The sequence below is a fragment of the Rhea americana genome, unplaced genomic scaffold, assembly GCF_003343005.1.
Source record: "Rhea americana isolate MKP2758 unplaced genomic scaffold, rheAme1 scaffold_308, whole genome shotgun sequence".
Taxonomy (NCBI): Eukaryota; Metazoa; Chordata; class Aves; order Rheiformes; family Rheidae; genus Rhea; species Rhea americana.
Genome location: NW_028186433.1, coordinates 67976 through 92625, shown reverse-complemented (window position 1 = coordinate 92625; position 24650 = coordinate 67976). Strand labels below are relative to the sequence as shown.

General features: G+C 49.4%; 1 protein-coding gene across 7 annotated transcripts in view; it reads right to left on the bottom strand.

The window, feature by feature from the left end:
- Positions 1 to 958: 958 nt before the first annotated feature.
- MAPT (microtubule associated protein tau) overlaps positions 959 to 24650 on the bottom strand; it is a 57632-nt gene continuing 33940 nt past the window's right edge. For 5 of the 7 annotated variants that reach the window (XM_085309920.1, XM_085309919.1, XM_085309922.1 and 2 more), the window contains 11 exons: positions 24083 to 24148; positions 17343 to 17398; positions 15948 to 16127; positions 14528 to 14660; positions 13873 to 13923; positions 12732 to 12997; positions 8956 to 9048; positions 8715 to 8807; positions 4704 to 4785; positions 4030 to 4142; positions 959 to 1234 (listed from right to left, as the gene is read on the bottom strand). In XM_085309920.1, coding sequence (XP_085166046.1) covers positions 1019 to 1234; positions 4030 to 4142; positions 4704 to 4785; positions 8715 to 8807; positions 8956 to 9048; positions 12732 to 12997; positions 13873 to 13923; positions 14528 to 14660; positions 15948 to 16127; positions 17343 to 17398; positions 24083 to 24148 — 1349 coding nt within the window. In that variant the 3' untranslated portion in view covers positions 959 to 1018. Of the gene's footprint in view, positions 1235 to 4029; positions 4143 to 4703; positions 4786 to 8714; positions 8808 to 8955; positions 9049 to 12731; positions 12998 to 13872; positions 13924 to 14527; positions 14661 to 15947; positions 16128 to 17342; positions 17399 to 19908; positions 20827 to 24082; positions 24149 to 24650 lie in introns of all 7 variants that reach the window. The other 2 variants (XM_085309925.1, XM_085309924.1) reach the window with 2 other exon arrangements.

The window sequence follows — 24650 nt, the reverse complement described above, 5'->3', positions numbered from 1 at the left end:
CACCCTGCACTGCTCCCATCCACGCGGCCCGGCAGGCACGCGGTGCCGGGCTGCTCCGGCAGCGCCAGGCCTGGGCGTGAGCGGGAGCCTCGCAGAGCTCCGCCGCCCGCCCGGGTCGCGGCAGCGCCGGCCCCGCGAGCGCGTGGGGCAGCTCAAAACTACTTACAGCATTTTTTAAACACATGCTCATTTATGGAAACACTCATCACCCTGGCACGGTCCAAGCATATACAGACAAAGCTACTCTACAACACGAGGGGCTGCCAAAGGGAGGGGGGAAAAGCCTCTACTCATCCACTCAGCGGTTCCAGCACAGCCCCGGGGAGGGGATGGGCCGCACGGGCCCTTTCCCGCCGGGCATCCCGGCGTCGCCAGCACTCCAGCTGCCGGAGCTGAGAGCGGGGCAGGCAGGGGCTACCTGGCAGTTACCTTCATACACATCTCGGCTTCCAGAGGTAAAAAAACAAAACATTTCTTCCAGATCAGGAGGCAAAGTTAACGCCTAAGGGGAGGGCACCTCCCCGCAGTCCCTGGCTGCGGCACCCGCCGCCCGCAGCGCCAGCCCTCCCACCCAGGCATCGCTACGCTACCGAGCACGGGGAGGTCCCAGCCCTGCGGCTCCGGGGCTCTCACGGCCCCTGCCCCATGACGCCCTCCCGCTGCACTGAGCTGCGATGGGGGGTGTCTGCCCCGGGGTGGGGAGCAGCCCCACGCGTGGCCGTGCAAACAGCCGGGCTCTGGGCAAGGCCGGGCCAGCGAGGGGACGAGGGCAGGAGCAGGGGCCAGGCGCGGGCTGTGCGCTCCGAGGAGCAGGGGGAGAGGAGGTTTTGTACCTCATAGTGTCACTGATTTTGAAGTCCTGGAGCTAGAGCTGAATGAACAGTAAAAGCAGGTTAAATCATTAACCAGTTAGGGGACGGGGAAGCAGCTGTAAAAGGAACAGAGGAAGAAGGCCAGATTATTATGTTTCTTTTGTTTCTTTCCTTGTCTTCTCTCATCTCCGCTCGCAACGCCCCGATCACAAGCCCTGCTTGGCCAGCGAAGCGGACACCTCGTCGGCTAGCGTGGCAAGCTGGGGGGAGTCCACCATGTTGATGCTGCCGGTGGAGGAGACGTTGCTAAGGCGGCGCGGGGAGGCATCTCCGGAGATGGTGGGGGACTTGTAGACGATTTCGGCGCCGTGGTCAGTCTTGGCTTTGGCGTTCTCGCGGAAGGTCAGCTTATGAGTCTCAATCTGCAACGAGAGCGAAGGCCAGTGAGCAGGAGGATGGGGGAGGCCATCCGGAGAGGGCGTTTTTACCTGCGAACCGGCCGCTCGGCCGCTGCTGCTGTGCAGCTCGGAGGAAAGCGGTGAAGAGGCGCACGAGACGCGGCCGAGGCGCAGGGCACAGCCCTCCTCCCCAGGGGCTGCCGCAGGCAGCGCTGCGGTGCCGACGGCCTCGCAGCAGCCCTTGGGGCCGGAGGCTGTGGCTGATCCAGGCTGGCCTGATCCTCCCGACACCCCCAGTCCTCAGGCACGTCCCTTCCAGCAGCCCGCGGAGGGGACAGCTGGAGGGGAGGGCAGGACCAGGGCCTCTGCGGATGCTGTCAGACCCCTCCCCAGCGCCCAGGGCTGGCAGGGCCGGCAGCGCCAGGCGCGGGGCTGATGGCACAACCCGGAGCTGCCTCCTCTCCCCAGGCAGAGGTTTGCACATGGCTCAGTCAGGCTGCCACTTACGCCAACGGCCCAGCTGGGAACATCACACTGCTCCCGTTAGCCAAATCCCTCTCTCCTGGAGAAGCCCAGGGAAGGGAGAAGTGTATCATCAGGTTTGCTACTTACTGGTGCCCTTCCCAGCCAAGCGTAAGGCTGGGAGCTGGCTCTCCGCGGGGCTGGGCGGCTCCAGTACCAGGGACTGGAGCCCAGCAGGGTCTGGGCTCGGGGTCCGAGCAGCCTGGGGACAGGTCTTGTCTTCCTTGCCTTTCTCTCTCTACAGGTGAAGAAACCCACCCAGCGTGGTGGGGTGCAAAAAACGCATCAGCAACAAAAAACAGATCCAATAAACATCAACCAGAAGAGGAGAAAAAAATAAAGAAAGAAATAATAGAAAATCAGGGAGAAAAAGATCTGAAAAACAGGGCTATTCACTGATTCACAGGGAAAAGACTGCCTTTGGAGACAGGGAGCAAGGCTTCGCCTGTGCAGCAAAGGGGAGCAGGTGCTGCCAGCACAGGTACTTAGAGTACCCCAGTTGGGCACGAGCCAGCCCAGCTACCAGGTATTCACCCGGGAGAGCTGTGCCCAGTGCTCAGGGGCGGCAGAGCTGAGAACCAGAGTCACTGTGTGTCCAAATTTGAATCCTTCTGCCTCACGGAGCAAGAGGCACCCAGGAACATGGGAAAGGCTGGGAAGGGGCAGCCTGCAGCAGCTGCGCAACACAGATGGCTGGTGGGGCACAACTGTGCAGACAGAGCATCCCATCTTGGGGCAGAGATGTCCGAGGAAGGTCCTTGGCACTAGCGTGTGAACAGGAACAAGCCGGACTAGGGAAGCAATTGTGGCAGCACCTGAACTCAAGCTAGACTGGTAACATCCTTCAGGTGTGGACTCAGGCAGGATACAAGCAACAGCCACAGTGGAAGGTTGAGGTGAGTGATGTTGCTATCAGCTCACAGCCTTGTAAATCAATTCCCCCTCCAAATGGCAAGTTCTTCAAACTATGGCCCAGTGAATGCGCCGGATATGAAATCATCATCATCATAAAAATGATGGAAATGGGCTCAGTGGAAGCACAGGGCAGTCTGATGCGTAGCAGCAGCGAGAGAAGGGTAAGGAAGTCAAGCGATCCCTCGGTCAGAGGCCAGTACTCTCGCTGGAAGGCGAAGAGCTGGGAGGTGCACAGAGAAAACGCAGCCAAGAACAAAGTGCTGAAATACAGGAGCCAAAATGGAACTTTCCCCTCCCATTGAGAAAAAGGTGTTTGAAAAGCCAGCAAGATAAAAACTACTTTTCCCTGGCATAATCCAACCACGGACATCACCAGGCTAGAGTCTCAAAACTGCTTACCAGGTCTCTCCTGCCTGCAAGGTGCTCTGCTGTCCTTAAAATGAGTTTGTAGAGGTGTTTTACCTGACTGAGACTTACTGTGAAGACAGTATCAAAGCCTCCGCAGAAATGGCTCACCCCAAGTTCAGTATTTCACCTTATCCAATTGGCTTTTGTCTTTTAATTAAAATTCCCCAAACATGCACTCCCCGCACAGAGCCCTCAGTCTCAGCTGGGAAACCGAGACTGGAAGAAGAGATCACCTTTCTTCTGAAATGACAGCCCACTGCAGTCACCTCTTCTACATAAAGCTAAGCCTTTAATGCTCCACTTTCAATGGGGAATCAATGCCTACACTATGCCCTGAGCTACCAGCTTTGCACCACACTGCTGGGGATAATTGACCACGTACAAAGCAAAATGGATGCAACCTTGTAATGAAAGGTTGGGGACACAAACCTGTTTCTGCACAAAATTCAGCAGAAAGAGCAGGAAAGCAAAGGAGAGGATATCACTCGCATTCACACTCATTCAGATGGCCATGGGGCAGGAAGAGGACAGAGACTGCAAGCCTTGCAGCTCTGCCACAGCTGCGCTCCAACAAATGTCCTCTTGGTTGGCAAATGTTGCCCTGACTGCCTGCTGCAAGTGACTGGCAGGAAGATGAACAGCTCTTTGGGTAGAGGCTGAGCAGCTCATCCCTGGGCAGGGTGCTCAGTGGGCACCAAGATGCCCAGGACAGGACACACTGTCCTCTGAAGGGCAACTGCACACAGACCGCCTCTCACTAGCACACGAGCAGCAAATTGTTTTAAGGCCTGAAGAGGAAGAGCTGCCTGATAAGCAGAGAGGAGAGGACACATGTGCTAAAGATGAGCTTGGTGTGCAGGACTTGGATCTCTGTGTCCAGCTATTGATCACTCTTTGCTTGCATGCCCACTTGCAGGGCAGATGAACACTCGCAGAGCACCAGCACACCTGCTCTGGCCCAAGCGCCCCTTTACCTTTTTATTTCCTCCTCCAGGGACGTGGCTGATGTTATCTAACGACCCAATTTTTGATTGCACCTTATCTTTGAAGTCCAGTTTCTCAGATTTCACCTCCACTTGGCCACCGCCTGGAAGAGAAGAGTACCATGGGGTTAGCTCTTGCCCCAGCATGGGCAGGCTGAAGTGGAAGCGCTTGAGTCTGGTCCAGCGCTCCAAGGCTGCTCAACTGAGGCACTGCTGAAGCTGAGCAGAGGGTCAGGACCAGGAAAACAGAAGCAAGAAGGACCCCTTGGTAATCTGGGGGCAACTGGGAACCACAGTAAAGAGACTTTCCAAAGGATATAGTGCAGTATCATCCCAAACACCAGCAGTTCCCCATACGTACTCCTAAATACTTCCCATTTACAGCGACATGTTGGCCCAGATGCGAATGCTGTGGACAAGACTGGATCTTTCCCCTAACCCAAGTGGTCAAGAAAACCGGAAAGGAGACAGTCACGCAGTGACAGAGCTGGGAACAGCATCCAGCTCCCCAGGGCTCGCTCTGCTGCTCCGGTCACTGTCCCAAGTGTCTCCCTTCATTCCCTGCACAACTCCAACCCTGCCTCCAGCCACGCTCCAAGACACGGGCAGCGAGTACCCACAGACTAGGACCCGGATCCGCCGGACGCTGCAGAGCAGAATGGTACCTGGTTTGTGATGGATGTTGCCCAGGGAACCACATTTGGACGTCACGTGGCTCAGGTCGACTGGCTTGTAAACGATTTGCACCTGTCCGTACAAGAAAGGAGAAGGCAATGAGCTTGTTACCACCGCAGGCGACCTGGAGAGGGGGAGGCACAACACACACCGGCACCTGATCTGGATTCGAGGGAAAGGACAGCTTACACCCCAGTAAGATTAATAATACAGAAGAAACTTGTCATCAGAAATGGGAGATCATTAATGCCCGTGTGCAGTAGCCTCTCTAACACGTCAACATGCATAAGATCACCTCTCCACGGAGGGGGGGAGTAGAGGCAATTTTAAAGTGCTTAAGTGAGAGAGAAAGTGGAGTGGTAATTAATTAAGATTTGCATACACATCATCCAAAAGGAGGAGATATACCAGAGAGAAAATGTAAAAAATAAATACCTTTTCTGGTGTAAAACATAAAGCTTATGTCCACAAAAACTGAAAGAACAGAAATGATCAATGTGCACAGAACTTTTAAAAGAGTGACCAAAATATGCATTTCTGAAAAATGCTGTAATGGAAATAAGGGTTAAAAAAAAAGGCAAAAGCAAAGTTTAAATATTTATCAGAAGTTCACATAATATAAATTAAAATGGCAATTATAATATACTGAACCACAACAGTATTTTATGGTATTACACTCTGTTTTTATTGTTTTACACAGCACGTCTCTGAATAAGGGCTCCAGCAATTCCACTTAAACCTCCAAATTCAAAGACCCGCCACGGTGCTGCAACGCGTCTGGGCGAGGGGCCGGGCAGCCGGCGGCCTCTCGCGCTCCGAGAACCGGGTTACACGAGACACACACACAAGGAACAGTTAACGTGGAGCTGTTTAGTGGTTACGTTAGCAGTTAAACACCACACTGGAAAATACCAACAACTGGAGAGGTCGGGGACCGTCAGGCGTGCCACGGACTGCAAACCACAGCACATTCAGACCAGCAACATCAGGAGCAGGAAACAAGGGAGGAGAAAAACATCCACATATCCCCAAAAGTTACCTTGGACCCCAGTTTTGGACTCACACCTGAGCGTGTGAGTCAGCTAGTGCTGTAGGTCAGCGGGCCTGTGCAGGAGAGATCAGACCGTCGATGCCTCTAAGTTAATTCCTGCTCTCTGGGAAGTGCCTGGCTCTCAGTAACAGACGGGGGTTTCATGAGGAGCATACGCTGCTCCCTGCATTTTTACCAAGTGCCAAGGCTGGTGTGCTGCTCTCTTGAGGCCTGGAAAGGATGTGCTGGCACTAAGGGACCCTCCGCAAAGGAGGCAACTCCTTCAAGCAGCCAGGCAGCCTCCAGACCAGGGCAGCCAAAAGCTAGCTAAAAGATTTGCCGTAGCTGCTGCTCTCCAGCGCGTCTGAGTGTCCTGTCGTGATGCAGAGCCCCGAGATGAAGGTGAGTCCTTTGCTTTCCATGTTGGTTCCTGGTCCACTGGTCCCAGCAGTCACAGGGACACATCAGCCTCATAGCCAGAGGCTGAACAGCGGATGTGCATGCCAGCGAGAAACCTCCCTGCCTCCACCAGTGGTACACAGCAAGGAAAAGGGGGTTAGAGGGAACATAACGGCACACCACATCCCTGGCACTTGGGTTGGCACCAGACCACATGCGAAAAAACCTTTGGTTCCTGTAGGTCTGACCCTGTCGTCTCCTGGGCCTATCTCCTGCAGTGACACAGGCTCAGTGTCACTGTCCCACCAGCATGGCAGCAGAGCAGCATGTGCACAGGCCTGCCTTGGCTCTGATATACCCACGCACACCAAAGGGCACGCTCGACAGAGAGTGAAGACAGAGAGAGGGGACAAAAGCAGTCCTAGAATCTGGCAGCATATCACAGAGATAGACACAAAGATGGGGGGGTGATTCCACACATTTAATGTACTGGGCAGGAGGAGAGGTGAACTCGGTTGGAAGGCAGGAAACAACCCCCAGGAGGACAGAGCTGGCTGGTGCCCTGCAGCATCCAGCAAACCCTAACCCCAACCATGATCCTGGATGGGCTACGAGTGATTTGGGCACCACAATGATTTGGGACCTGAAGGGCCTCCCATTTCCAGAGCAAGCAATCAGCAATTACAATCTCTGCTCTCCTTCCAGATTTTTTTTTTCCTTAACAGCCAGGACTCGATTAACTCTTGCCATCCTGCGGAGGAGTGGAGAAGGGTCCACTTTTTTTTAGCAAGGAAGGAAAAGGGGCACAGAGCTGCTTGCTTGGGAAATTAATGCCAGAGACCTGGGGATCCTGTCTCTTAGCATCAGCAGTGTTTAGGTCAACTTTTGTCTAATACATCCCCTTGACAAAACATCCACTGGCATAAAAAAAAAAAAACAAAAAAAACAAAAAAAACAAAACAAAACAAAAAAACAGGTTACTGTAGCAACAGTTCATTTCCTCGGAGGCTGCAATGACTGGGCAGGCACTCGCTGCTGAAATGGCTGCTGAGGATTAAGACGCAATTGCCATCAAACCCTGGTGGTTTGTTTCTGCTCTTCTACCGGAGAAGCCCCAGAGCACAGCTCTGCCACCAGGACAGCCCAGGGGGCCGTGCTCCAGCCACACTGACATACATACAGCTTTGCTCCAAGCGCCTGCACCCCAAGCTACGTGCTGCTCTCGGTGCCAAAGCAGCCAGGCAGCGATCACGCAATTCGCTTTGCTAGGAGAGCCTGGGGAGGGATGACAACCTCCAGCCAAAAAGCCCATATGATTTTTAACCCACTGCAGCTGCGAATGCTTGCCCATAGTGTGAGCTCCCAAGGGAGGAAAGGATGAGCTCCTTGTCCTGTGCTGCAGCTAATTACCAGCTACGACACAGAGGAGATGCGAGGAATGCTCACCCCTGGCATAACAAGTGGTGGGACCCACCACGAACCAGGCAGTCCAGCCAGAAGTAGTGCAGGACTTTGGGGTAAGAAATAGCAAAACCAGTACAGAACTTGCTTCACAGAGGCCAAGGCCTCTGCAAAGCAGCTCCTTAGGCCCACAAGTGAATGCAAAATGGTATCAAATATAAGATGGACGCTGCAAACCCAGTTATGCCCCAATGCTTATGTGTCAGGCCCTCTGCAACACTCAGCTTCTCAGAGAGCGCATCCACAGAGATCAAAAACAGCACAGAGAAAAATCCCTTGGGATCATCTGAGGGGCACCAGATGGCTTCCTCAGATGGCCACAGACTGGACAGTCACAGGCCCTGTCACTTGCTCACGCTGTTTGGGGTCTCGGTGACTCTCTTGCCTTAGTCCATCATCTTTCCTGGATTAAGCTGCCACCAAAGAGACTGGTGTAAGTCCACCAATCTTTGTAGCATTTCTCCAGATTTCTGGCACAGTAACTGAGAGCTTAGTCTGGCTATTCATCTGGGAATGGCTGCAAATGCCTGTGTTCAAATCAATTAACTCAGTATTACTTTAGGCTCAGCCTCCATGGGCACTGCCTAACACACACTGGACACATTCATTAGCAAGGAGAAACTTGTTATTTACATTGATCATACTTGCCTGATGGAATAGGCAGGAACCTGGGCTTTCATAGGTTGTGCAGTGTCATGTGCAGTTCAGCAGTACATAAAGCAACAAGGCCTGCATTTGCTTATAAATCTATCCATCTACAGCATCAGCAACAATGTCACTGTCTGCTAGAGGCAATCCATCCCACAGACAATGAGGCATGGAGCCTTCCAAGAAGCGTAAAACCTTTGGGTTAACAGAATGTTTTGTTACAGACATGGTTTCTACGGGGCGGGGGGAAGGTGTCAGTTAGTTCTGTCCATGTAAGACATGTACAGGACTTGTTAGGGTTTGTCTAACCATGTCTTCTGGGTTAACAGGGTTAAATGACAGCACATCACCAATAGCTATCTGACGGCAGGGTCGCTGCAGATAGCATTGGTGGTTTAGTGTATACAACATGCCACTCATAATAAGAACTATTATAGTGCATTGAAAGTGTGAAGGTACTCACACTGCCTCCTCCCGGGATGTGTTTGATATTATCCTTTGAGCCACACCTGGATTGAACGCTGCTAAAGTCCAACTTCTTATTAACAATCTGCACCTTTGGTAGCCAGAAAAGAGTCATTGCACTTCACCAATAGCTATCTGACGGCAGGGTCGCTGCAGATAGCATTGGTGGTTTAGTGTATACAACATGCCACTTATAATAAGAACTATTATAGTGCATTTGAAAGTGTGAAGGTACTCACACTGCCTCCTCCCGGGATGTGTTTGATATTATCCTTTGAGCCACACTTGGATTGAACGCTGCTAAAGTCCAGCTTCTTATTAATAATCTGCACCTTTGGTAGCCAGAAAAGAGTGTGAGAAACAACATGACCATCTGCAGCTTGACCATGTGTTATATAACTAAAACCAGGAACCTGCCTTCCAATGCCAGTGGCAAAGGATAATCTCTCACTTGCTGCGTGGATTGGTCTATTCATGGGGTGGAAACTGAAGACAAAATGGGAAGGTTACAGCTGGAGGTTGGATGTGTGTGGCTGGTTCCAGGAAGGCAGCCCTGGTTTCCAAACCAGCAACACTAGCTGAAAAGCCAGCCACCCACATTTTCTTTTGCTGCACAAAAAGGGGAGTGTGCTGGGCAACAAGTGGGCTGCAAGGCACCAGTGCTCTGAGACGCAGGTTCTGCAGAGTTTTGCTAGTGGATTGGGAGGAAGGACGGCGCTGAGAGAAAAATGCTCCCTCAGCCCCATGCCTGCCCCCTCTTTAGGATGGAAATACTGCAGCCTCACTTTTCAGCAGCTTGAGCAAGCTGAGAAACAGCAAACAGATGTTTGCAGGGCAGCGGACGAGAGAGCAGGACTTGCATGTCCAGCTGAGGGATGATGCCTGGGCGCTGCATAGTGCAGGGCTCAAACTCCCTCTACAGTTATAAAGTGAAAAAGCAAATGCTACCAGGCTGCAGTCCCATGCCTGCAGTTTTCTAAAGTCCCATACAGATGAGATGAAAGGGGCAGCACAGATCAACTCCCAAATGCAGCTGCTCTACAGCATATTCCCAGCTCTGCCTTGGGTGGGAGAGAGGCTGGAAAGAGCTTGGTACTGTGCAGGAAACATGCCCACAGGTACCATGCTAACCTCACTCTCCAGCCCTGGGGCCTACCCGCCTTCTCCCCACACACAGAGTTTTGTACTAATGAAATTATTTCCATTTAGGATTTGCTTTGCAGTTTTGGGTTTTAAAAGACCAGCCACACTGCAGTGACCCCATGCATAGGAGCAGCTATCCCAGATGAGAGTTGCTATAGATGAATATAATCACTGCTCCTTCCCCTACATGGGCTGAACTGGCTTTAAAACCTATGCAAGAATAAACCAGAGGCAAATGGAGGTAAAAACCAGCATGCACACACGACTTGTGTTCCCTTAAGAGAAAGCTTGTCTGAAGCATAACCCTCATGAGAGGGAAAGAGACAGAGCATCCTGCAAGAAAGCAGCAGCACCCCACACTGCACACACAGTCCCTGGATGGCAACGTCCACGAAGGCGGCTGGGCAGGCAGCCTCGCCCTGTGTCAGCGCTCGCTGGCCCGCTGCTGCCGCGGACAGGGCTCCTCACTATACCCTGGTTCTTCAGCACCAGGAGCACAAAGGCTGGCTTACGCTTCCAATGCAATTTTTCAATCTCAGATCAACCAATCCTGCAAATCAGGACACAGCTCAGCTAGCGCAGACTTTTCAGGAGCAGAATTAGTGATTCAGCAATAGCTAAAACTGTCAGACAATACAGAGAAATTGGAAGAGATGTGGCCTGGCTAACTCCTGGCTCATGTGTCCTATGTACCTTCTCTTCCTGAGGCTGGAGCCTGAAACCTGGGTGGACAGAGCAAGCTCCAGCCCAATCCTCCAGTGACCCTGAAATCAAACCTCTGTGATCAGCCCCTTCCACTCCAGCTGCACTCATTCTGCTAAGAGCAACCTCGTGCCCTACAAAATCCCCAGTAGAGCATCCAGTCATTCTCCCCTGTCCAAAATTCAGCTGTTCTTACTCTTTCAGTGACAACAATAAACAGCACGTTGACTGAGGGAGAAGCTGATGGAGAAAAAAGCTCATAAAAGCTGGATTAAAAAGAATGAGCAAACAAGTTTAATCAATTTACAGTAAATGGAAGAGTTTCTTCTAAAATCCTTGAACAGCAGTGTTTTGATGGACAGTCAGGAATAACTTAGGCCTTGGGCTAAGCAGGCAGGAGGGCCAAGGCCCCACGGTACAGATGGCTGGAAGGACACACACTACTCTGCTCTGCAAGCCAAGGGACAGAGCAGCCCTGCCCAGACTTTAAAGCCATCCCCTGGCTTGTAGTACAAGGCAAAATGTGCATTGTCCTGTATATCACCAGCCTCAGCAAAAAATACACACAAAGAAATGGAAAAGCACACTGGTATTTAAGATGATGAACAGAAGCCATCTCAAAGCCTCCCCCCATGCCAAAGTCTCAAGTTCAGAGCCACCAAGTAATCTAGTCACATAATATGGCACTGCTTTCAGAAGAGGTTTATCACACCTCTGCAGCATTAGCAGCCCCAGAGCAAGGTCTGCAAGCCAGCAAAGCCTTCCCAGGACGGGCAAGCACAAGCACACTCCTGACTGGCACTGGCCACCAGATGTGCAATCCTGTCACTTAACATCTCTGTAAGAGCCATCTGGCCTACACCAGTCAGAGCAAACAGGTACCTCATTAGGGACACGTCTCCATCCATGCAGCAAGGAGGATTTTATAAAAGGACAGGTCTACACAGTGCAACAGAGCAAGGCAGAGATGTCCAGACAATGCTGACCAGGCAACACCACAACTGGAGCTGTGTAACCACAGGATGCTGCTCTTGGGGGTGTGCAGATGTATTCATTCAAACCACTCTCTTACCCAGCTCTAAGTCTCTTGTCACCCACAGCTTTGCAAATCCCTTCTCCCTTGGGACTGCAAGACTTCAGACTTCAGCTGCTCTCTCTTTAACACAAAACCCTCACTCCCAAGCACCTGGAGCACAGAATTCACTTTCTTGCTCCTAAAACAGCTTCCTCAGGAACAAAAAGCAGTGGTGGTGATTGAAAGGAAAACAGTGCCACCACTTTTGGACACACCACACTTTCTATCACGTTGCAATACAGGGGAAGTTCCTGAATGTAGAATGCAATCCAAAATCTGGCTGCCAGAGCTGGAGCTCAAATCTCAGTGCTTTGGAAAGCTGCTCAGTGTCTGCACTGTTTCCCTCATCAGACCTGAAGCTGAGTTCAACTCCAGCCATGCACGTGGTGGCAGCACAGCTGGGATCACCCTCAGAGGCCAGGCTGGCACCAGGAGCAGAGCAGCCAAACCGGAATCCTCTTGAACTGAAGGGGCTTTGATCTCTGTGCAGGCTGTATTTTCAGGGAAACCCAGCAAGCCCAAAGCTCCTTACCCTTGGGGGAGCTGCCAGAGGCCTGCAGGTCTCCTAGGTGTGATTCAGCTATCCCGAGTGCCGAGCCTGGGACCCCCGTGGGGAGGAGACCATCCTGTCTGCTCTCTAGTGAAGAAATGGAAGCAGCACTGAAGTGACTGCTCCATACCACGCAGCAGGGTTCAGAAACACAACCCTGATCCTGTGACTCTTTAGGGCTGAAGGTCACTATGTGCTCTCCCTAACTGGATACCACAGGGGAATGTCGTTTCCCCAGCAGCACGCACCAGGCAGTGCACACTTTGATCTAACACCCCATGAAAGCCACGACAAAAGTACTGTGCAACACCGGCCTCCTCTTTGCAGGACAGCTGTATTGCACCTTCTAAGCCAGGCAAGCAATTTCAGGACAAGCATCCAACCCAACCAGCCCCAAGATCTCCAAAACCAGCAGCAGACCAGAGATTAGCTGAACCAGAGTTGCCCACCATATCTCTGTCACCAGCTGGGCTGCTGCTGCTGCAGGGAGAGCACCAAGCACCCAGTGTCCCTGCGGGACCCTGTAAAGCAGAGTCCACACTAACCTTGCCACCTCCAGGCTGGTGCTTCAGGTTTTCAGTTGAGCCAATTTTGGACTTGACGTTTTTCAGGTCAGGCATGGGGGCAGCTGATGGCTGGATGCGGCTCTTGGCAGAGGCAGGAGATTTTGGTGGCGTACGAACCACCGCTACCTTCTTGGGCTCCCTGGCCGGTGGGGTGGGCAGAGAAGGAGTGCGAGAACGGCTGCCTGGAGTCCCTGGGGAGCCGGGACTGCTGTAACCGCTTCTGTCTCCAGACTTTGGCTGCTCACCTGAAGGTTGCAGACACATGGGGGTAAGCACAGGATAAGCAGCTCCTTCCCCACTCACTGCCTGACCTCATGGGGTTGATCCATCTGCTTCCAGGACCCACCCGCTACTCCCAGAGTCTTCAGGGGAATCAGTGAGGGGGAACAGAGAGGCTAAAACACCATGATTGCATATACTGCCCTGGCTGGTGCAATCTGCCTGCTGTGCACACCATACCAGCCACATCTTACACCTTCCTCAAGTATCTGCTGGTCCTTGCTGTCAGAAACACGGTGCTGGGCCAGACAGTGTTTTGTCTGACCCAGGTTGCTCTCCTGTGCCTGAGACTTTCCCAGTGTCATCTATGGAAAGCCAACGGCTGAGCCAAGACTGGAGCCCAGTCTAGTGCTGCCCCACATGGTTTCTTTCTAAGCCCACTAGTGAGCCAAGTCAGTCATTACCCACTTTACAGAACAGCTTTCCCTGTGGTCAGGCAGCCCTGTGAGCAGCGCTGGAATCTGGGTGTGGGGAAGAAAAAGGTTCGGAGTGCTGTGCTGCTCCATGCGATGCAAGGCGGACAGCATGCTGGCAAACTGCACTTTTCTTCTACTTCATTTTGAAAGGAAAACTGGTTAAAAGCAGTTTCTTTGTATTCCAGAAGGAAGATCAACTTCGATGTCTGGATCATCAGGAAGATTCCCCACCCCCGTGCAAAATTAGCACGCACGACAAAATGCAGACAAAAGACACGAACAAAACCACTTTTCTGTAATAAATTTCAGAAGATTTTTACAAAAACTGGTATTTTAGGAAATCAAATAAAGCTCAGAGTACTGAGCAGCTTAGGATTGTCCCCAGTTCTAAGAAGAATTGGGAAAAAAAATCTTAAAACATTTACCTTTCTCAGACTTTGCTGCTGCAGGAGGTGTTTTTTTCTGCTCCTTTCTGCCTGTTTAATGAATGAGAATGATGCTTAAATGAACTAAAGCTGAAAATTTAATCAATTTAAGGTTTTATGAAGCTCTGTTAAGTACCAAAAATATATATACTCAGTGAAATGCACTGTTTTAATGGAAATTCACAATGCCTGATGCTTTCTGGGGGTTTATGCTTTGAGAATAACGGGCTAATCCCCATTCCTGCAACTGAACAATTGATCCACTTGCCCCTGGTCTTTTTGAAATATCATCAGGAGAAAGGGAACAGATGGATTTAAAAAATTGAGTTGACTGTATCTTCCAAACCGGAGAAAATCCCAAAGGGATAAAGCAAATGCCCTCTCCTATGCCCTGGCAACTATATGAATGGAGCAGATACAGCAGCATCCAGTGACGCTCACCTGGGAGGAACAGTCCCCAGCTCCACACTCCCAGTCCCATGACACGGCCGAGCAGCTCCAGGTCAGCATGCAGACTCAACCTGCTGTACCCTCCCGGCTGTGCCCCTGCCCCGTCTGGGCTAGACAAACTTATTCACCACCCAGCACCACCAAAACAGAGCCTCTAGACCAGGAGACACCGGGGCTGCTGCACACCATTCTCATCATCACCTACCAGAGCTGGGAGGCGTCTTGGGGGTGGTGGGTGTCTTTGCTGGGATGCGTGTGGCATTGGCCGAGTTCCTCTGAGCCTGCCCTGCTGCAGAGCGTGGTGTGGCTGTCTTCGTGCCACCTCTCATCTCCGGGCCCTGGGGATGCAAGGAGAAAGGCCAATGCAGGAGGGAACTGCCCAGAGATGAGCTCTCTCCCTTCATGTATTAGATTCAAGCAAGACCCCCTGCCTCCTCCCTCAATGGTCCGACAGAGCTCCCACGTGTTTCCTCAAACGCAGCCATCCGTGATGTGCCTACCCACAGCCCACCTCCATCAACAGTGCCTGCCACAACCTCAGCACGGTCACTCCTGGGCTGGCAGAGCAGCTGTGTTGTTTTCCCGCACAAGCTCCTAGCTTCCACTACATTATTTGTCGCACACTCAAATCTGGTTAAAAAGCAAGTTCAGCTCCTTTGCCCGTTCCCTGAATTTTGGCATTTTGTTTCCCGTGTTTTACTAGAATTTTGTACAGAAGATAAATAGATTCAGCCACTGTTTCCATACTACAGGCTCCACTCAAGAGGACAGAACCAAACTCCAGACACTGAGAAATATCTTCTTTGTCCCCACCTGTAGTACACTAATGTAACACGTAAAAAACCTGGAACAGCTTGTAGGTAGGAATATGCTATTTATTGTATTCTGATCCTGCAGAAAAGCATCCATAAACCTGTAAAATAACATGTTCTCTTTCTAGTACTGGTCTGTGTTCAAAAACTCATGACAAACAAGCAAGTGAAAACTTACTTAAAAGCTGATGGTCCCAAGGCATCAAGGAACCAGAGCAGAGCCATCACAATCCTTATCACGGTACAACCATATCCTATATTTGCGACCTGCAGTCTCTGCTCTCTCCTGTACTACGAGTGTGTTTTTATGACTAAACACCATGAATAGACACTCCAATTCACTTCTTACATTACAAAATAAGCTACAGATGTGTGTATTTCCTATTCCCTGTGTAGCACCTGGCAGATCTGGCTTCAGCGCACTTCCTACACATCTGCCATTTACAGTCAAAGCTACGCCAATGCACCCATAAAACACAGCATAAAGCTGCAGAACAAAGAGCACAAAGAGCACAAAGGGATCTGGAAATGCTTCAGAGAGACAAAATAACACCCTGCAGCACATGACCGAAGTTAATGCAGAGTAAGTTCCTATGCGCTGGTGACAGTGACCCAACTGCTCCAAACACCAAAACCGGAGCTGAGACCAGCCAGGACCACTGGAGATACCTGGAGTCAGGAGAAGCAAATTGTGCCCTCTTGATTAATGAGGACGTGGAGAGCCTGGCCCAGCCAAAGATTGTCAGACCTGCTAGGAATGCCTTAAGCTATTCTTCAAGGCAGCTTTCTCTCTTTCACATCCCATTTCCTTACCTTGGCTTTGGTTTCTTGCATTCCGCCACTGGCAGGTCGGGATGTGACAGAAGAGACTCGTTTAGAGGCGGAAGCAGGGCTGGAGGGTGTTTTCGAAGGGGTTGTGCTAGAGGAGGTGTGTCGTTGGGGGGGGATGGAGGGTCTATCACCTGGGGGGTTGGCAGTGGAAGGTGAGGATTTCTTAAACATGGAAACAAAATAAAATTGGAACAAAATAAAAATCAGTATGGGAGGAAAACAAAAGCGGATCATAGACATCAAATAAGATTAGAAGGTGCAATACAGGAGAGGTGACAGCTCGAATCGCCCCCTCACTGCAGCACAGAGTTAGGCAAAGGCCGGGGCATTGTCAGGGTCCCATGGCTGCACCGGCAGGTACAGGATAGCTTGGCTCTGTATCTCTCGCAGGGTTCAGAAACACCTGAGCCCCTTTTCACCTGCTCCTGCCACTGCCCTCCACACCAGTAACACATTTTAGCATCCAAACTGCTGTATTTACCCCCAAACCACCAGCAAAATTGCTATAGGGTTCCTATGCCCATACCAGGTACAGCATTCTCAGTATTTACATCTCAGAGAGATGCAGATAACTACCTCCAGGTCTGTCAACACCATCATACATGCTTTATCAATAATGGCTTGTGGGTTTTTATCTAGACAGTTGTTTGGTATCACATAAAATGCCTAGCCTGAAACAACCCTGCCAAACTTCCTTAGAGAATGAGATGGGTTTTGCAAGACCCAATTCCACATTGTTTGGGAAAAAATATATTCCTCGCCTTCAATTCTTTGCCCACTAAACTGTCTATCAGTTTGTCCATTGCTTTCCCCAGGCAGCAGCCAGGCTAACGGCCAGCTGAACTATACCTCTTCCAAAAAAGTGGGGTGACAAGCACCTTTCAAACTTCTGGAATTTACTCACTATTAAACTCTGCTCCTCACTCCGAATACAGCATCTGCTAGGACTATTTCATTTAATTTTTTAATGCCATATCTTGCTCTTTTCACTATTACGGTGCTTGTTCCCTATACAGCCCATTGTAGCTCTGAGTTTGCTTTCACACCAGCTTGCCCCGGCAGAGCCAGCCTGCTGCTTTCCAGTCTTGGACTGAGAAAGTGTTTTCTCTAACCTCCCACACAACCCCACGAGCCACAAGTTTGTTTTAGACTTTATTCACCTCCTTCCCCTCAAAAATCACTGTGGATTGCACCATCCAAACCGGGGTGAAAGAAGACAAAAATAAAAACACTCTTGAAAGAAAGAATGAAGAATGAGGATAATGGCAAAGTTTCCAAAGAGGCACAAGCATAGTCCAGGAGAGCAGGAGAGGGAGTCAGGAACCTGGAGAGCACTTAGTGGGTTAATACCACCTCTGGTTTCATTCGTTAACTTACCTTCGGTTTCTTCTCCTCAGCCTCAGCCCCTTCCTTGTCTTTGCTGTCAATACGAGCTGATGAACGGAAACATGCAGTTACAATGAATTCCAGACAGCTGTTAACACCTGTGCTACAGTAATGTGTATGCTAGGTGGGCTTTCCTGTTCTTGTTTAAATTAAATACCATTCTTAAGAATAATAAACATTACAAAGTCACTTATTTCTTGCAGAAATACTCCCACCTCTTAAGCATTTTCTTTCTGGCTTAACAGATTATCCTGTGCACAGGCAACAGTGCATTAGTCCTTGCTAGATCATCAGATGTGCAGAGCAAGGTCTGTGTGAGACCGTTTTGCCTAGATTTGTATCCAGTTCTAGTAGCATATATTTATTTTCACAAAGAACAGCTCCCTTCAGGCCTAAACATGAGTCTCCCTCTTTAAAACAAACACCCGTTGGGTCCTAATGACCACATATATAAAGACTAAACTGAAGGATGCCCCCATCCTACCAACACCGAATTGCCTACGGTATCATTTGAAGTTGTTCAGTGTGCTATAGCTTGCAAAGCACTTTTCTTCGTGTCACTTCCCATCTCTCCTGACGCACTGCTTTCCGCCTCCCCAGCAGACAGCGTGCCTTTGATTCGGGTCGGGCCCCACAGGGTTTTGAGAGCTTTAGCTGTCTTCCTACTCAGTTCGTACCAAGCATACAGTGACTCTCACAGTATTGCTCTGTTTTGCCCCATTAGTTTACAAGCATAACAGACTCTGCAGTATTGCTAATTAGGAGATTAGAAACAGAGAGGAAAGAACATTTGTACAACAGGGCACTCATAACAAAGCCCCCTTTGCCCATTAGCTAATTCCTCCCTAATCCGGGAAGAAAAGCTGCTGATATTCACCTCAGTGTTTTGGAAATCTGCCCTGGCAGGTCAGCCCATTCCAGCGACACGAACAATGTAATTTATCCAGCACTGATGACCCTGACCTGCCCCAGCGGCCACTCTTGGAGGTGGCAGAGCCATCTCCCATCCCAAATCCAGTAAAATTGTGGAGTGGAGCAAGGATGGGGCTAAACAGCCACAAAATTATCTCTTAGTAGGAAACGCACATTAATTCATTGAAGAAATTCCTCCCATTGAATCAGAAATCGGTGACTGTGGACAATGCACCCCCAACCCACCATCGGTTCAGGCTCTGATGCCAGCGACAGCAAGCCATGCTGATGTCCCGCAGCACGTGTGCGAAGCTTCTCGCTAGTGATCAAGTAGTGAACAATGAGAAATATGTTATGAGCTTTAGCTCCAATGGAAAAAGCTACATCAACAATTTCCTCACGAGCCCTGGGCAGCGAAGGGCACACTTCTCGCTGTCATTAATGGGAACGGCAGCGAGCAGGATTTCCAGGCTAATGGAAGCAGCCAAGCCAGCTTTTGAGACGCAGCGCCGGGGTGAAAGGCAGAGCTTCCCCCAGGCCAGAGCCTGAGCAGTTGGAGCTGAGGTCCAATACAGAGAGACACCACAAGGTTTTGACAAATGTCCCCTATCACAGCTTATTAACACAATTCACTGCAAATCTGCATTTCGCCACTGAACAGGTCCCTCAGTGACACCTCTCCAACCTCCAGTAAAAGTGGAAAATAGTTCTTGAAGAAGAAAAAGATCTAAGACTTGCTCTGCTGGTGGGAATCCTCATGCTTTGAGGGGCAAACTCAAACCTTACCCCGGACAGCTAAGGCTGACATATCTGCATGAATACAGCAGCTCCAGGGTCTAACTGGCATCCCAACGTGCCAGCAGTTGGAGGATGCCCAGCCGAGTGTCATACACGCTGTCAAGATGTGTCAAAGGGCCACAGAGGCAGCTCCAGCAAAACATCCCAAATTCAGCCACCTCGTTAACCATCCAGGCACACACCACCCTGAGCTGGGATCAGAGCACAATGTTCTGTAAGAGCATCAAAGGTGCCCTGCGATGGACAAAGGTCCAGCTAGCTGCAGACCTTGCCTCCAACAGCAGTCAGCAGAGGAAAAGTACAAGAAACAGGATGAACATGGGGCCTTTTCCATGGTTATACCTGCCTTTTTCCTCCTCCCTGCTCTTTAGGGAAGCTGATACAAAGAGCTGGGTTATCAGACTGGACAGTGGACACATGCAAACCAGACAGCATGTGTCTTGTTAAAACAAGCTACAGTGTGCGCTAGGCAAGCCCACTCCAACATGCCAGAACAACATCCATCCGGTCCTCTTCTCCACTAGGAAGATGCAGGGTGTGAGTTAAAGACCCACCCTATGGACCCAAAGAAATCAAAGCAAAAACAAGAGAACAAAGCATGATCAAGGACACGCCAGCACCATGCAAGGGACGCAAAACCAAAGCGTGAGGGTCTGGCAAACATGCCAGGATATCCAGGATTAAACTAAAGGGGGAAGGAAGGGAGGGAGAAGCAGCGGTGCCTTGTAGATCAGTTCACAGCAAAGGTCCAGGCCATTTCCGAAGCAGCAGGACTCAAGAGGTGGCAGCCTTGCTGTGAGCAAGCCACCAGCAACATGAGCTCAGGGCAGGCAAATGGTGCACACACCTTTAAGGAGAGGAACACGACTGCCAGCTTTCTCTGTGATTTGAGTACCAGGTTTCTTCTTGGGGCTCCGTTGTTCTCCTGTATCCAGCACAGCCTCTTCCAAAGGAGCATCTTTGCCCTCCATATCATCTTTTGACCCAACAGGGAGTTTGGCTACTTCTAGCAAGGGTTTTGAGTCTTCTCCCTCCCCAGCTTCAGCTTCTATTTGGGAGATTTCAGAGGGTTCTAATAGGGTGACATCTGTTTCTTCTTCCCCACTCAATGGCCGTCTCCTCTCCTCTTGGTCCTGCTCTGCTTTATGTGGTTCAGTTTCAACAACAAGTGCTTCTCTTGATATATCTCCAAGGACATCTCTGGACCTGATTTCAGCAAAAGCATGTTCTTCATGAGCTTCCTTGGCTGCTGCTAGACAGACGTCTATTTCAGGTCCTGGAGAAACATGCTGTCCCACCAAGGAAATCAAATCCTGGTGAGCAGTTTCATCAGTGTCACGGTCCTCACCTCTTTCCCATCCACTGGTATCTTCTTTTAATGGAACTCTGGTGTATAACGGAGATGTCCCATCTTTAATATGGGAATCATCTGTGACATCTGCACCTGCCAACCCCTCGGTGCACACATCACGACCTAGCTCTGTTCCTAGTACTTGATCCACACCAATGCCTTCTCTGCCTCGATGGTCCCACAGCTCACTGCTGTCTTCAGATGATCTGGAGTCTTGGTATATATCCGGGGGTATTGGGATAGTGACCTCGATTCTGGTGGGAGCAGCTGCTGTAGCCTTCATTTCACGTGACAAAAGAGGCTCCTGCAGAACCCCATCTGCCTGCTTTGAGGGCTGACTTTCTCTTTTTATTGCATCTCCTATATGCTCCTGAAGTTCAGGCTGCGACTTTGGAGAGCTTGGCTCCCCTGGAGTTGAAGATGCAGGGTACGAAGCACGGTAAACAATTAGCACAGGCATGTCAAATAGGAAGTTGTTCATACAACGTTAAAGAGAGACTAAGAATTTTTACAATCGATCTAGAAGGTAAGAGCAAGTCTCATACATTCAACAGACAAATCACTTCTGCAGTTGCCTCTGGCTTTAAAGGAACTCTGACCTCCCTGGGAATCAAAAGGTTACGGCCAAATGGAGTAGGGAGAGCAGACTCCTCCCTGGCCCTGTCTCAGAGGTGGTTGGAGTATGCCAGCCATGTGCCATAACGGCCAACATCTGTGCTCTATGAGCTGGTTTAGCTATCAAGGTTTTCAGAAGCCAAGAAAACATTCAGCTTGTAAACTGACACCACCACCAGACCACCAGTTTGCTGGTCAGTAACCATCACAGATCAAGCAGGTGCTGAACAAAGCTGCTGGCTGTTTGTATTTGTTCAGAATATGTTTGCTGTCCATTCTGCTGACAGTCCGTCTCTTCTTGCCATACGGGCCAGAACAAAACAGACCTGATACCCTCCCTCCTTCCTGGGGTTACAGATCCCTACAGACTTCTTTTCCCTTCCATAAGATGTTGATGCAGACTGGTCATCAACCACATCCTTCCAGAGTTCAAACCACCGCTACTTTGTTCTCCAGACCATTTCTATTCCCAATAAGTATGGGGAAGAGCACTGCTACGTCTCCACCTCTTACTGCTAAGTATTTCAACAGCCTGTCTGCTCCAGCGGAGCACAGAGCCTCTGTGAAAAGGAGTATGTGGCTGTAGCCACACAGACAGCCACAACAATTTTGGACTGTGCACCCACTCAGGGTAATTAGCATTCCAGCACTGCCGCCACAGTTTAGGCAGAGTAGAAAGTACGACATTTAAAACCCAAAACTGAAGGTCACAGACACACACATTTTTTTTTCCACAGGGTAAAAGAGACAATTATGTTCTATCACTGATCTCATGCATGGTACAGATCTTTACAATTTCATCCAATAACTGCTGCATTAAGCCATACATTCTGGTTGAGTTGGAGCTTTTCTCTTAGAAACTCATCCAACTGAAGCAAAGATGCACTGAGCAATGGAGAATTCATCCTGAGCATAGGTAAACTGCCCTAACAGCCAACTGCTCCTGAAAGAATGTACATTTTGTACTCTGAATTTTTCTAGTTTCAAATTCTTTTGGGGTCTTTTTAAGCGCCAACCTGGTAAACTAGCGGGCTTAGATTAGAGCACTTTAGTACTTAAGATTTCAACTGTTGTTTTGTTAAATGATTGAGATTAAAACAAGTCAAAAAATCATTACTGATTCAGTCTTTTATCAGTGTTCTCCCTATTTTAAGAGAACATAAGGTTAAGTGAAACTACCACACAGAGACCTCCAAACTCGTTGTTTAAGAGAAACCTGAAATAGGCACCTATTGGCAGGTAATATTTGAAATGTGGTATTAAAAAACACCTTTTATAACCAACCACAGGGATTTGAAGGATCTTTATGCATTTGCCAGCAGAGCATCTTGGCTCATTTCTTCTGCAAGCAAAGACAACATGACCATAAGTACTGCCGGTGCAGAGATGTGGACCATCAATTTGTTAGCCATATTACCATACTCAAGGACTCATGAGTTGTTCAGAGGTGGATGTGCAGTGCAAGGTCAAGAGTTGGCAGAATTCCAGCATGGCAAAAATTACAGATCAAAAGATGCTTCTCCAACTGAAATTCAAGGCACTTGAACATGCTCCATCTTCATATCAAAGATAATTTTCAAATTCCACAAGGTGAAAAATGACAATACCAGTAACAAGACGTCCGTGACTGTGTACACACCATTAGTAATTGTGTTTTCCTCCGAATCAAAGACAACCACAACATCATTAAAAGGAAGCACATTTTTAAAAGTCCATTTTCAGAGAAGTAACAATTTACATAAGAATTTAGAAAGGTCATATACTGGTCACATCAGAGCTCCAGGTAGCTGTGTATTCCCATACCTGACTGCTGAAAGATCTCAGCACAGTAGAGAAAAGTCTTATAAAAAATCTGGTGAGAAACAGCAGCTAGAACCAGACTGAACAAGACAGATGGCAGGGAGAACTTTACTACACTCCTGCTAACAATACTGACTTATTTTTTGTAGCAATGCCACTGTTTTAAGTACAGAAGAGTGGCCAGTCCAAGAACCACTGGATAGGCTAGCAAAGGTTTTTTAATTGCAAGGAGCAGACTGCAAATAACTATGCTCATCTGTGTGTCAAAAGTGAAAACAACCTGAGTTCTGCCCTGAGCTGAGAAAGTAAAAATGACTACTCGCTTCTTCAAAAGACATGGATGTTTGTAAATGCAGTAATGCAGCCATGAGGAAGAAAGATGTTGCCCAATCAGGTGGAAGAATTTGTTACACATACCACAAAGAAAACTGCCTGACAGGACCGAATTGAATCCCTTATGGGATTTAATTGAGTTTTTTAACAGCACATGAAATTAGTGCTTTGGGTGCGAGTGCAAGCAAGAGAGCTATACCAAAGTGAGTTTGAACACCTAACTGCCCCACCAGGCACTGAATTAAGCCAGCACTGGTTGTTTTCAAAAAATTCATCCTGAAGTTTTCAGTCAAGTCTGACTGACTTGACTGAATAAAGCCAAGAGAGGCTTTTCACATAGCCAGGAGGTCCCTGGATAATTCCTTGGCTCATCTGAGCAGATGCACAATTAATGCTCTATAAACATTCGCTGCCACCGTGCCTGGCATTGTAAGTCATGAGCTCTGAGACTGAGAAAACTCCCTTAAAGTAAGTGCATCAGTGACTAGGTTTGAGACAGTCTTTCAATTTGAACTGAAGCACAGCAATTAGAGTCAAACAATTCACTTTTCTGGGGGTATGAAATGCAGGGCCCAAATTGACTTTGTTCAATGCTGAGCAGTTCCTCCTGGCTGACCACACCATCCCTGCTCTATTTATCATCTTTTCTAGCCTGGAAGATGCCCTGCTTTTCAACTGGACAAACAAAACCAGGGCTTCAGTCATGAGAGAGAAAGTTGGTGCGTGAAAAGCTGTGGTTCTCTGAAATGAGTATGCTGGGACATTCAAAGCGTGTGGGACCCTCCTCAGTTAGGGACAGGGAGAACTGCACAGCTGCTCAAACAGAGCAGATGCATTAGAGAAGAAAAATCTCAAGCCACTAGCAACCACCCATATGTGTGGGCAGCAATGACTGGATCCCATTGAGAAACATTCCACTAACCTCGAGCGGCATCTCCTGCAGCGTGGTCCTCCAGGTTGGGGGTGGCTCCTATGCCCGCCTCTTCAGCTGGTTCCCATTTGAAGAAAGAAAGGGAAAACACAACCAAAACCACAAAATTATATTTTAAACACGTGCCTGAACCGTACTGTGAGCAAAGCAGTATCAGAAAGACAATTAATCCATGATGGGGATGGATCTAGCTAGACTTATTTAGCATGAGCTGTACCAGACTGGAAGAATGTTTCACCAAATCACACATCCTGCATGGCAGGTCAGTACAAGTTCCTTCAGGCAGAGGTGAAGAAAACAGACTGTTAAGGAGCAGGGAAACCTGAGGACTTATATCCCTTCTTCTACCCCCACCTAGCGTTTATGCAGCTGTAGTATCCACATGAATGTCAAATCTGACCCACGCTTTCCTGGTGTCTGTTATCTAGCTTACCATAAAGAGCTCTGTCAAGGCTATTTGACAACATTAACCTGAGTCCCTCTGATATGAATCTGACCCTTCAGGAGTACTGGTAGATTACATGAACACATTTTTTTCCACAGCAGCCATGACGGTTTA